The sequence below is a fragment of the Physella acuta genome, unplaced genomic scaffold, assembly GCF_028476545.2.
Source record: "Physella acuta isolate Inbredline_101_S28 unplaced genomic scaffold, ASM2847654v3 ptg000066l, whole genome shotgun sequence".
Taxonomy (NCBI): Eukaryota; Metazoa; Mollusca; class Gastropoda; family Physidae; genus Physella; species Physella acuta.
The window spans coordinates 102,501-114,800 of record NW_026731586.1 but is presented as its reverse complement, the minus strand read 5'-3'; the positions used below and the strand labels follow the sequence as shown (position 1 = coordinate 114,800).

At 40.1% G+C, this 12,300-nt stretch overlaps 2 protein-coding genes across 5 annotated transcripts in view; one reads left to right on the top strand and one right to left on the bottom strand.

The window, feature by feature from the left end:
* Nucleotides 1-733: 733 nt before the first annotated feature.
* Nucleotides 734-7,009, bottom strand: LOC131951597 (uncharacterized). 4 transcript variants are annotated; one of them, XM_059313940.1, is made up of 2 exons: nucleotides 6,942-7,009; nucleotides 734-2,988 (listed from the first exon to the last, which is right to left on the bottom strand). In XM_059313940.1, the coding sequence occupies exon 2, from the start codon at nucleotides 2,934-2,936 to the stop codon at nucleotides 966-968; it is 1,971 nt and encodes a 656-aa protein (XP_059169923.1). In that variant the 5' UTR covers nucleotides 2,937-2,988; nucleotides 6,942-7,009; the 3' UTR covers nucleotides 734-965. The 4 variants fall into 4 exon arrangements, with proteins under 4 accessions (XP_059169923.1, XP_059169907.1, XP_059169931.1 ...); XM_059313924.1 differs by having other exon boundaries at nucleotides 6,844-6,955; XM_059313948.1 differs by having other exon boundaries at nucleotides 734-2,947; nucleotides 6,848-6,955.
* A 1,889-nt stretch (nucleotides 7,010-8,898) lies between these two features.
* The window catches only part of LOC131951630 (uncharacterized), a 44,677-nt gene continuing 41,275 nt past the window's right edge, over nucleotides 8,899-12,300 (top strand). Inside the window, exons 1-3 of the mRNA XM_059313973.1 lie at nucleotides 8,899-9,023; nucleotides 9,843-9,921; nucleotides 10,902-11,014. Of these exons, the coding sequence (XP_059169956.1) occupies nucleotides 9,858-9,921; nucleotides 10,902-11,014 (177 nt within the window). The 5' untranslated portion in view covers nucleotides 8,899-9,023; nucleotides 9,843-9,857. The remainder of the gene's footprint in view (nucleotides 9,024-9,842; nucleotides 9,922-10,901; nucleotides 11,015-12,300) is intronic.

The following is a 12,300-nucleotide window of genomic DNA, read 5'->3' as shown; positions in this document are numbered from 1 at the left end:
CTGTTGCTGTGTAGGCTGTTGGTGTGTAGGCTGTTGGTGTGTAGGCTGTTGGTGTGGATGCTGTTGGTGTGTAGGCTGTTGGTGTGGATACTGTTGGTGTGTAGGCTGTTGGTGTGGAGGCTGTTGGTGTGTAGGCTGTTGGTGTGTAGGCTGTTGGTGTGGAGGCTGTTGGTGTGGAGGCTGTTAGTGTGTAGGCTGTTGGTGTGTAGGCTGTTGGTGTGGATGCTGTTGGTGTGTAGGTTTTTGGTGTGTAGGCTGTTGGTGTGTAGGCTGTTGGTGTGTAGGCTGTTGGTGTGGATGCTGTTGGTGTGTAGGCTGTTGGTGTGTAGGCTGTTGGTGTGTAGGCTGTTGGTGTGTAGGCTGTTGGTGTGTAGGCTGTTGGTGTGTAGGCTGTTGGTGTGTAGGCTGTTGGTGTGTAGGCTGTTGGTGTGTAGCCTGTTGGTGTGTAGGCTGTTGGTGTGTAGGCTGTTGCTGTGTAGGCTGTTGGTGTGTAGTTTGTTGGTGTGTAGGCTGTTGGTGTAGGCTGTTGGTGTGTAGGCTGTTGGTGTAGGCTGTTGGTGTGGAGGCTGTTGGTGTGGTGGCTGTTGGTGTGGAGGCTGTTGGTGTGGAGGCAACTTGGTGAGGCAACACACACTTTTTTGTCACATTACAAATGAAAGAAAAAAAACGCATTGTACGTTAATAAAGTGTAAAATCTGTTTACATTTTTTTTTTTTTTTATTTTAATAGCCGACAGGGTAAATGTGATAACCATAATAAAATACACAAGATAGTGTGTAAATAGTGATGTATATGTAAAAACATTAGATGGAATTTGATCAAGGTAGCTGATTGTACAGAAATGTCGTCTGTAGTCAGTAAATTTAAAAAAATATAATGTTATAGTTGCATAAACGCTAACGTTATATGATGTGTTGAGCTACAGTGATGGGACAATAGAAGCACTGCCAAAACCTCACTGCTGATTATCTGAACCAGGACACCGGCGCAATCACAGGTACCATGTCTTTATTCAATATCTCCTCTCTTAGCTCGACGACACTGATCTTGTTGAACAGTCCCGGCACGGTCGTCAAAACCGTTAAATGTGACATGGGCCATTCTGAACAAAACATAATCAGCTCATTTTTGTAGATCACGGCTCCGTTTATAAATTTTTGAACGTTTCGCCAGAGATGAGCCACCGGTGTAAATTTGACTGCCTTGTTAGAATCTCTCTTGACCGAGAGTAAAAGTCCGCTTGACAGTAAAAGAAAAGTGTCTTTGTCTTTGTGTATGGCCACAATGTGAAAAATCTGTCCACCAACATTTGGTATTTTGGTTGTTGTTAGGGTTTTTGTTTCCAGATTGTAAGTTTTGACTGTTAAATCGTGAGTTAGGTTATTGGACATGAAATACTTTTCGTACATCACAATTTCATTTTCAAACATACAGACGGGGAAAAAGTTTCTACCGGGGTTTAATGTAATCGTTTTCAACATACAAGGATCCACGATACGACTTCGGGTTGCAGCGTAGCGATCGTTTTTTTTAACGCAAATTATCTGGTTGTTTGCGCTGAATAAAGGTAAGAAGGCATTTTGTTGATTGCACAACTCATATAAGGTTGATAAAGTTTTGTTTTCATTTAACAAAAGGACAGTAAAAAGATTACATTTGTGCATTGCAAAAGGACAATTTCTTAAGTTTTGTACACACAAGAAGGCAAGTCTTGACCCCAGCGAGACAACAGACACAAAGTTTCTGTAGCTTCTTTTTACATTCTCGAGCTTAGTGCTACTTAAAGTCCTGCTCTCCAAATCGTAGAGGTGTAGACATCTCTTTTTAACAAATGCCAAGCAATTTCTTTTTCCGCTGTTAGTTCGAAGAGGGGTCAATATGGCGCTCTCTAAAGGATACACCCCACACTTGTATTTCAGGGCTTCTTGTATTCCGTGATAGGCTTCTGTGCATTGGATTATATAAGGGTTTTTGAGTAAACTTTGTAGGCAACTGGCGGTGGCTAAAGTTAGTTTGGCACTAGACATTAGTTTGGCGAGATAACTTGCTCGATCGCCTGTCTGGTTACATTTTGTGACGTCATCAGTATGGTCCTCATTTTTTACGTCACCGTGCTGACCATGTTTTCTGACGCTAATGCCAGGCGTGTCAGTTGCTGTTTCGCCAGCGTCAGCTACGTTTCCATCGTCAAAATTCTGACCAACCTTTATGAGACTACCCGACTGACTAGAAGTAGTGTCGTCATGAGAAGGACCCTCAGTGTTTTTGAGTTCATCATCCTTACACGCGGCTCTCTTATCGCTGCTGTCACGCGTCAAACAATCACCTTGTTGGTATTTCCCATGAGAAACCCAGATTAAAATCGACTCCAGAACTGAGTCCTCTGTCCTCACATTCAACTCCTCACTTTCAATACATGATAGCACTAAAGGAAACGGCAAATTCAAAAATCCTTTCATCCTAAAAACATGCTCGTAATTTTGCTTTATGAACTTTAGCGACCCGTCTTTGACGTAGTTGGAATTAACATCAACAGCTTTTAAATAAAAGTGCCATAGGTTATCAATGGATAAACTATCGATGTCAAAATGTTCGATTTCTTTAAGATATATTGCTATATCCAGACGATTCGCTGCATCCCAGATGTCATCAATATTGTCAGCCGTCAGACCATGGACACGCTGGTGGATGAAATTTAACACAACAGCGAAAGTCTCACTTGTCATACCCTGTAGCTCCACCCTTCCTTCTTTTGTCTCTCTCATGTTGCTTCTAAACAAGGCGTCGAAGTATGCGGAAGTTGAACTCAGGATTTCCTGATGGCTTTTAAATTCGGCACCGTCAACCATGATGGTGAAGTCACATGATGCGGAGTTGGTCGTAGGTGACTTTTCTACGTGAGATTGATATCTGCGAGGTGATGTTCTTTGCGTCATCGCGTCACTCACTGTATATCATAAATAGAATATTGCTCTGTATCTGAACAATCTAGGAATAAAAGTGATAAGTTAGGGTTAGGGCTAAGTTACATTTTTTAGCTTCTGGTTGGGTGGCAGAGAGTGCGATATCTAACTCGAAAGTCTCGAATTGATAACTGAACTCGAGTTCGTATGATGTCTCTTGGTCCACGCAGCTTAGATGGGCACGTGAACCAAGATGGGGCGATCTACCACCCAATGACGCCATGCTACCACAAATAACAGTTAGGGGACGCGACTTCCCATTTGTCCACAATGGCGCCTTTGTTCGTTTTAAAGAGTGCCATATCCTAGATTAACTTTCAGTAAAATAATCAAACTACCCGAATGGCTGATATACTGGGATATACATAGACCACGGAGATAGCCCATATCTGTGGTAATTAAGACAGTCACTAAAAAATGTTTTTGGAACAGGGCATTATCCCTACCCCCCATGTCAATAACCCCCCCCCCGGATGGATCCCTCGTCATTACCTACTGGACTAATCACCCCCTTTTAATTAAAACCTGTCAAATCCCCCCCCCCCAATGGGACGAAATCATCTGCCCCCGCCCATGCATATCTAAAAGGTACAGTTAGCTCTAGGTCTAGGTCTGGGTCTAGGTCTAGGTCTGGGTCTAGGTCTAGGTCAAGGTCAAGGTCAAGGTCAAGGTCAAGGTCAAGGTCAAGGTCAAGGTCTAGGTCTAGGTCTAGGTCTAGGTCTAGGTCTAGGTCTAGGTCTAGGTCTAGGTCTAGGTCTAGGTCTAGGTCTAGGTCTAGGTCTAGGTCTAGGTCTAGGTCTAGGTCTAGGTCTAGGTCTAGGTCTAGGTCTAGGTCTAGGTCTAGGTCTAGGTCTAGGTCTAGGTCTAGGTCTAGGTCTAGGTCTAGGTCTAGGTCTAGGTCTAGGTCTAGGTCTAGGTCTAGGTCTAGGTCTAGGTCTAGGTCTAGGTCTAGGTCTAGGTCTAGGTCTAGGTCTAGGTCTAGGTCTAGGTCTAGGTCTAGGTCTAGGTCTAGGTCTAGGTCTAGGTCTAGGTCTAGGTCTAGGTCTAGGTCTAGGTCTAGGTCTAGGTCTAGGTCTAGGTCTAGGTCTAGGTCTAGGTCTAGGTCTAGGTCTAGGTCTAGGTCTAGGTCTAGGTCTAGGTCTAGGTCTAGGTCTAGGTCTAGGTCTAGGTCTAGGTCTAGGTCTAGGTCTAGGTCTAGGTCTAGGTCTAGGTCTAGGTCTAGGTCAGGGTCAGGGCCAGGGCCAGGGCCAGGGCCAGGGCCAGTGCCAGGGCCAGGGCTAGGGCTAGGGCCAGGGCCAGGGCTAGGGCTAGGGCTAGGGCCAGGGCTAGGGCTAGGGCTAGGGCTAGGGCTAGGGCCAGGGCTAGGGCTAGGGCTAGGGCTAGGGCTAGGGCTAGGGCTAGGGCCAGGGCTAGGGCTAGGGCTAGGGCTAGGGCTAGGGCTAGGGCTAGGGCTAGGGCTAGGGCTAGGGCTAGGGCTAGGGCTATTGCCAGGGCTAGGGCTAGGGCTAGGGCTAGGGCTAGGGCTAGGGCTAGGGCTAGGGCTAGGGCTAGGGCTAGGGCTAGGGCTAGGGCTAGGGCCAGGGCTAGGGCTAGGGCTAGGGATAGGGCCAGGGCTAGGGCTAGGGCTAGGGATAGGGCTAGGGATAGGGCTTTGGTTAGTGTTATGGACAGAGGGTAACAGACATGGGGGTATTTGCTGCGTGGGGTAATGTCAGGGGAATTCCCTGGGTAATTGACGAGGGGGTTAATGTCCTAGACCCGACTCTTCATATAGGAAGAAGCTGTGGCGACACAGGTGTGGTCTCCATGGCGTGTCTGTTGACCACCCATTACACATTATCACGTGACAGTAAATTAGACCGTAGCTGGTAATGTGACAGAAAGGTGACTATTTAAATTGTAGTAATTAACTTGCAATTTTACGAGGATTTATGTTTTACAATGCTACAAAAATATTTCGTATACCTTATTTTTAAATAATTTTATTTACATTTTTAGCAATCAATGAAGACACCGATACAACCAAGCTTGCTAACTTAGTTGCCTTATAATTTAAGAATGTTTAAATTACACTATTTATTGTTAGAATTTCAGGGTAACCCATTCTAATTTACCAATGGTCGCTGTTTATACAGCAAATCTTGCTCTCAAACACTGCTGTATAAAATAAATGTTGTCTTTATTGAATTGATATATATATATATATATATATATATATATATATATATATATATATATATATATATATATATATATATATATATATATATATATATATATATATATATATATATATATATATATATATATATATATAATATTTAGACATTGAATTTATTTAGTAAACAAAGGAAGCGACATATTGTTAACATGGATTAAAAAATGTGTTTTTTTAGACTTTGCAATCAAAGCAACCGTAAAAATAATAAATAAAAAACAAGCCTAAAAATAAATCAGAAATTTAACATTTATTTTTAGAATCAATGTAATAAAAGTTGCAAATCCAGAGAACTTGAAAATATTTTTTTGAGTTTAAGGCTATATTTCTATTTATTTTCTTCACTTTCGTAAGACAAACATTAATTGGCTGTACAGGAATCCGTGATTATTTTCTAACAGCCCCACAACATTGTTTTTTTATTTACAAAACTTTGCAGATAAAGTTTTTAAATAACAACGCAAAAAATTTAAACCCCATGTTTTCTTTTTTTTTTTTTTACTTTCTCGTATACAGAGTATGGAGTAAGTATTGTAATAGTGCACAAAAATCACATGAAGTTTTGACAGTTTTGACAGTTTTCACCGTTTTACACCTCAGTCCTTCTTCACATCCGGAGAATATAGGACTTATTTTAATTGAGCCAAAATTATAAATCCAGATATATCAAAACTTTGATTTATGCGTAATTGAGTCGGGAAAACTGGACTTTGCATTTCTGTCCGTATGTCTGTGTATGTGTGTATGTATGTCTGTAAACACGATAACTTGAGTACCGTAACAGCTAGGTTGATGAAATTTCATATATGTATTATATCAAATTTGCTGTTCTGTATCAACTTTTCAGCAATTTCCGATAGCCTTAAGTGGAACTTTTTCTACTTTCAATTTTCCAAAAACCTATAAATTGAGTATTGTTTCAGATAGATAAACGAAAGTTTAAATGTAAGATATCTAATCCTCTGCCTTTTTTTTCAAATTTGGATTAATTTCCGTTGACCGGAATAAGTAAATTACGCTACTTCCGATTTCTCAAAAACGCATATGAATTTATAAAGCACAAATATTATTCCGCACTATTATACACGTACTATTTTTCGTCCAATTGGTGTGAAATTCTTTTTCTATGAGATTTAATTATATTTTAAAAAGTTTAAGTAATAAAAAAAGGATTAAAAATCATGTCTATATCGTGATTTGCCATCTTCCGTAGTGTTATATAAGAATATTCGAGAAAGTTTAGGGGAGATCATTCCCGGTTTATTTCGCTTACAATGTGTACAATAAAATTTATGGTAGCTTATCGAATAGCAGGATGCCATTGTTTATGTCGCCATTACACGTGCAAACCAAATTGTTTTTGCTTTATTTTTAATTTTTATTTAGTTACCGAAAATATTAAAAACATAAAATACATTCAATCTTTAGTAAAGTCCTAAAAAAAAAACCCCGACCGACAGGATTTTATAACCATGTTAATTGTAACTACGCCGTGTATGATTTTAAAAATGTTATTTGCCTCTCGAATACCTTTGAAACTTTACTCCCTCGCGTCCATTATGTATTGTAATGTATGCAAATGTGTCACAATACACTTGTATTTAGCTAATCCATCACTTTTATTTAACATTACTAGATCTAGCTTCGGTCGATTTTACGTACTTACGACAATAGGTTATCCAGACGGATTAGAAGGAACTATCAGCAGCAGGGATAAAAATGTTCTCAAGCTTTTCAGATTTTCGAGGCTAATCACTTACAGAAACATCAGTGTCTAAGTAACTCTTGGAGCTATCACATCCTTTCATTTCAATACATTTCCGTCGTGTCTTTTTATAAGCGCGATTAAAACAAATTGTGATGCACACAAATAGTGATGCGCAGCAGATGGAAAAAAAAAAGTTCACTTTAGAAGTTGTGTATAAAGAGATAATGTGTTCAGCACTATGCCCAGCTGCCTTTACTTTTCCGAGTTAGGTACACATTATATCTGGGTGGACTCAGGGACGTTCTACTAACTTGAACTTGGATTTGAACTCGAGACTTTAGCGGTCTAGCGCTGTATCGCTAGACCACACAGACTCATGTAACACACCACTGTTCTTTTTTTTTTCTTGAGAAAGTATAAATATTTTTACCAAGGTGTACTTTTTATGTCTACTTTGGACATGTTTTAAGTTAAGACACATTGCGACCAGAGTTCAAGTCAGGCATTTGATTATATAGAAAATATATACTTTTACCAATGACAGCCCTCACTGGGAAATTAAGTCAAGTTTGTCGCGTTCGGGCAAGTGTCCATTCGGGCATTTGTTGCATTCGGGCAAGTGTCCATTCGGGCATTTGTCGCATTCGTGCAAGTGTCCATTCGGGCATTTGTCGCATTCGGGCAAGTGTCCTTTCGGGAAATCGGCCTTCGAGCAAACGGCATTCGGGCAAGCGTCTTTCGGGAATTTGTCGTAGACCCTATATATATATATATATATATATATATATATATATATATATATATATATATATATATATATATATATATATATATATATATTGATTTATATAATCATAATAGAGGTTTTAACGAATTAATTCGAACTTTACATATGAAAAGCATACTAAAATACCTAAGTGTCGAGAAAGATAATGTGGTAGCAGAAATTTTTGTTCATATACAAATGTATCGCTAATATTGTATGTTCTTATTGTTATGTAATTTATTTTAAATGCAATTTACTGGCTCTAGCGTTTTATATACAATACAAAGTGTATGATCTTGTTGGCGTATATTATGTGTCCTCTGATGGGTACCTAACTCCGGGAAAGTAAAGGCGGCATAGTGCCGACCACATTATCCTTTCATATACTCTACTCCGTCTGCTTGGTCTAAAAACGAATCTTTTTTATCACCCATAAACGTGAAATTAGTAAAAAAAACTAGTTCTAACCTTATCCCTAACCAACAGACTTAACCCTAACTTGCCTTACAACTTAGGTTAGGTTTGATATGATCTTATTCAGGTTCGATTTTGTGGGTAATGTCAGAATGTTTTCCGCGGGGGGGGGGGGGGGGGAGGGGGCTAAGATGCGGGTAGAAACTGTGAGGGGAAGACAATTGGGGTAGCTAACAGAGTAATCTATACTAATAGTTTCGCTGTCTGTCTGACAAGAACGCTATAGAGAAAACACAAGCAAAATACAAACTTTCATAGTAAAACGTGGGGCGGAGCCCCCCCCCCCCCCAAATGCGACCTCTGTCGTGTTTGAGATTAGGTGCAAGGTTTAGGAGTATGACTTCTACTATGTTTAGTAGTATCAATATGCAGTAACTAAGCGTAGATCAAGCTTAATTCCGGTTATATATCCGATTCTGGTCAGAAATCCGTTTTCAATGGCATTTTTCGTTTCCGGTTAAAATTAAAGTTGAATTGGTGATTTGTTTTTAGTTCCGATTTAGAGGAAAAGACAACATTATCAACCTAGCGCCCGTTGTATCTCACCCTCAACGGGCCATTTTTCTCGTAATAGAATAGTGTGGCTAGATTTTTTGGAAGTGGTGGCGATTATCAAGAGTTAATTTTACACGTTTACCTTTAACTTAATTAAATGTTAGGTAAGATTCTCTAGAATGGGACTTCATACTGCGCACCTTCCCGCACCGTGTGTGAACAGGATGTAGGTGAACTTATTTCCTTGTACACTAAACGTAGCAGGAAACAAAGTATGAAATCGTTGGTAAACACATTAGCTGTGAGTTGATTTTGTACTGAAAGCGTGTCCTTTGTACGTAGGTCACATATTCGATTACCGAGACGTTATATTACAGATCCTTGGTGTTTAAACGACTAGTAAGTGTCGTATCGTTTAAAACGATACCTTAACAGTATACGATTCGGATTAGCCACTTTTATTTAGATCCTAGACATCTATTTGTACTCTAGTTTAGGCCATTATCGGCTTATTGGCTTCCGTATGGGAATGCTTGGTCAAATGGAAGAGTATTACTGATGCTACGAGATCGGATCCGGGTTCAAGTCCGTACAATGTGGTCAGCAGTATGCCCAGCCACCTTTACTTTCTCTAACTTGAGTTAGTTACCCATTAGAGCTGTTTGGACTCAGGGACGTTCTATATATCTCTGATGGGCGCCTGATTCATGTTAGGGATGGGTATAGTGCTGACCACACTATCCTTCATACGCCGAGAATAGGTGAACTCTACTTCACTTGTCCCATAGGCCATTCGGTTTAAAAAATAACCTTACTAGTCGGTTCCCTTAATCATAAGCCTTACTCTTACTATAGACGCATCCTTATACGTGATATTTGCGTGTATTGACGTATTAATCCAAACATACTATCATAACTAACAGGAAATATAATTTGGCTTACATGAACGGAAACACCGTTAAATATATAAAATACGGGTCTATCCCGCGTCGTCGAAACGAATTAACATGAAATTATAACATTTACTGGCGAAATATTTTTTAATCAACTCCTAACCCTTTGATTTTGTTTAAAAAAAAAAAACTACTAAAATTTCATAACCGGTTCGCCTCTACGGACTAATCCCCAAATAGACTGTCTTGTAGTTCCTCTTTATTGTGAATTTCCGGCAGGCCAACTCATCCAGTTGATAAAACCGGGTACTGTTACTATCTACAGAACTGTCTCACGAGAATGGTCTCCCTTGTGTTGAGTAAGACTACTTCAGCTTTACTGCTACTTGTGCACCTAACTGCAGGTAAAATTTTCATCATATTTCAGTCAGTGTAGTCGGTGTGATCAGGTCGGTGATCGTTTTCCAGATAAGCCGCGGCACTAATGCTAGTTTTTTTTTTGCCAGCTGCAATGTAATGCACACACGCTAACAACCTATTTCTGATGTCCACACTTTTGAATGTTTAAAAATACGCACAATATTTGTGTTATAAAACATGTTCATAGAACACTACATATCACCACGCAAAAATGAGACATTACTGACGCACCACTGCCTAATATTAAGATATATAACATGTATAATCCACCACCCCTCACACTAGGTTATATAACATAAAAAATTATTATTACTGACCCACGCTTTGTTCAACTGCATGTTATTTAATATGGCGATATCCCAACACCCCTTCAAAAAAGGTAATAAAACATATCTTAAGAAACCAACTCACAAACCACAAGGCAAGCGGCAAAAATTTACTTTCTAAACAAAAGTGTTTTTTATTTATAAAAATATTGGAATCTCAGTGGATTTTTTTTTGGCGAATGCTGCCTGCTACATTCCTATTAGTGTGACGGTGTGGTCGAATGGTAGAGCATGAAACTGTTAATCCGGAAGTCCGGAGTTTGAATCCCTGAATCGAGCCCACCTACTCGGCTGGGTACCTGACTCAAGTTTCGGGAAGTAAAGACGGCTGGACATGGGTGCTTCATATGCCCAGTTCAAATAAACAGGTGAATTCTACTTCACCCGCCAAGAGGACAATCGGGGTACTTTACTACTCTCCTTATTAGGGTAAACAGATGAGCTGTGCCATTCAACGTGTGCACGATCCATTAGGTATTTATAACGCTAATCGTTGAGACTTTACGCTATGACGTATGACCAACTTTCAACAGGCGAGTTCTCTATGTTCGGGAAGGAATTTCTGTACCCGATCCATTAGGTTTTATAACGCTAATCGTTAAGACTTTACGCTATGACGTATGACCAACTTTCAACAGGCGAGTTCTCTATGTTCGGGAAGGAATTTCTGTACCCGATTCCTAAACTGCAGAGCAGAGAAAGCTGGGTCGAGCTCGTTATGGTGACGAGAGAAGAGATTGATATTATGCAGGTATGTATGGGGTGTCAAGGTAAAAGGCTGAATTTCTGATTATGTATGGGGTATTAATGGAAGAAGCTGGATTTCCGATATATATGGGGTGTCAAGGTAAGAGGCTGAATTTCTGGTATGTTTCGGGGTGTCAAAGAGGCTAAATTTCTGGTATGTATGGGGTTGCAAGGTAAGAGGCTGAATTTCTGGTTATGTATTGGGGTGTCAATGAAATAGGCTGTCTTTCTGATTATGTATGAGGGTGTCAATAAAAGAGGCTGAATTTCTGGTATACATGGGGGTGTCAAGGTAACAGGCTGAATTTCTGGTATGTATGGGGTATCTATGGAAGAGGCTGAATTTCTGGTATGTATGGGGTGTAGAGGCTGAATTTCTGGTATGTATGGGGGTGTCAATGAAAGAGGCTTAATTTCTGGTTATGTCTGGGGGTGTAATAGTAAGAGGCTGAATTTCTGGTATGTATGGGGTGTCTAGAGAAGAGGCTGAATTTCTGGTATGTATGGGGTGACTAGAGAAGAGGCTGAATTTCTGGTATGTATGGGGTGACTAGAGAAGAGGCTGAATTTCTGGTATGTATGGGGTGACTAGAGAAGAGGCTGAATTTCTGGTATGTATGGGGTGACTAGAGAAGAGGCTGAATTTCTGGTATGTATGGGGGTGACTAGAGAAGAGGCGGAATTTTTTATATGTATGGGGTGTCAAGGGAAGAGGCTGAATGTCTGGTATGTATGGGGGTGACTAGAGAAGAGGCTGAATTTCTGGTATATATGGGGTGTCAATGAAAGAGGCTAAATTTCTGGTATGTATGGGGGTGACTAGAGAAGAGGCTGAATTTCTGGTATATATGGGGTGTCAATGAAAGAGGCTAAATTTCTGGTATGTTTCGGGGTGTCAAAATAAGATGCTAAATTTATGGTATATATTGGGTGTCAAAATAAGATGCTGAGTTTCTGGTATGTATGGGGTGACAACGGAAGAGAGTGAATTTCTGGTATGTATGGGTACTGAAAATGAATTTACGGTATTATTGTTAACCGCAATTTTAACTGACAATACAGTATGTTTGTGATTGAAAAAGCATATACATGTATTGGTACGGAAAATGTTTTTTTTTTGGTTTTCGGTATTTTTGTAACTGTTATTTTAAATGACGATAATCAAGTATAATGCGCGTAGGGTGGGATGGTGTGGTTGAAGGGTAGAGCGTTTGACAGCCAACTCGAAAGTGTCTAGCTTGACTCTCGGACGCGAGTCAGAAAGAGAATTCAAAATCCGCATAAATGTAA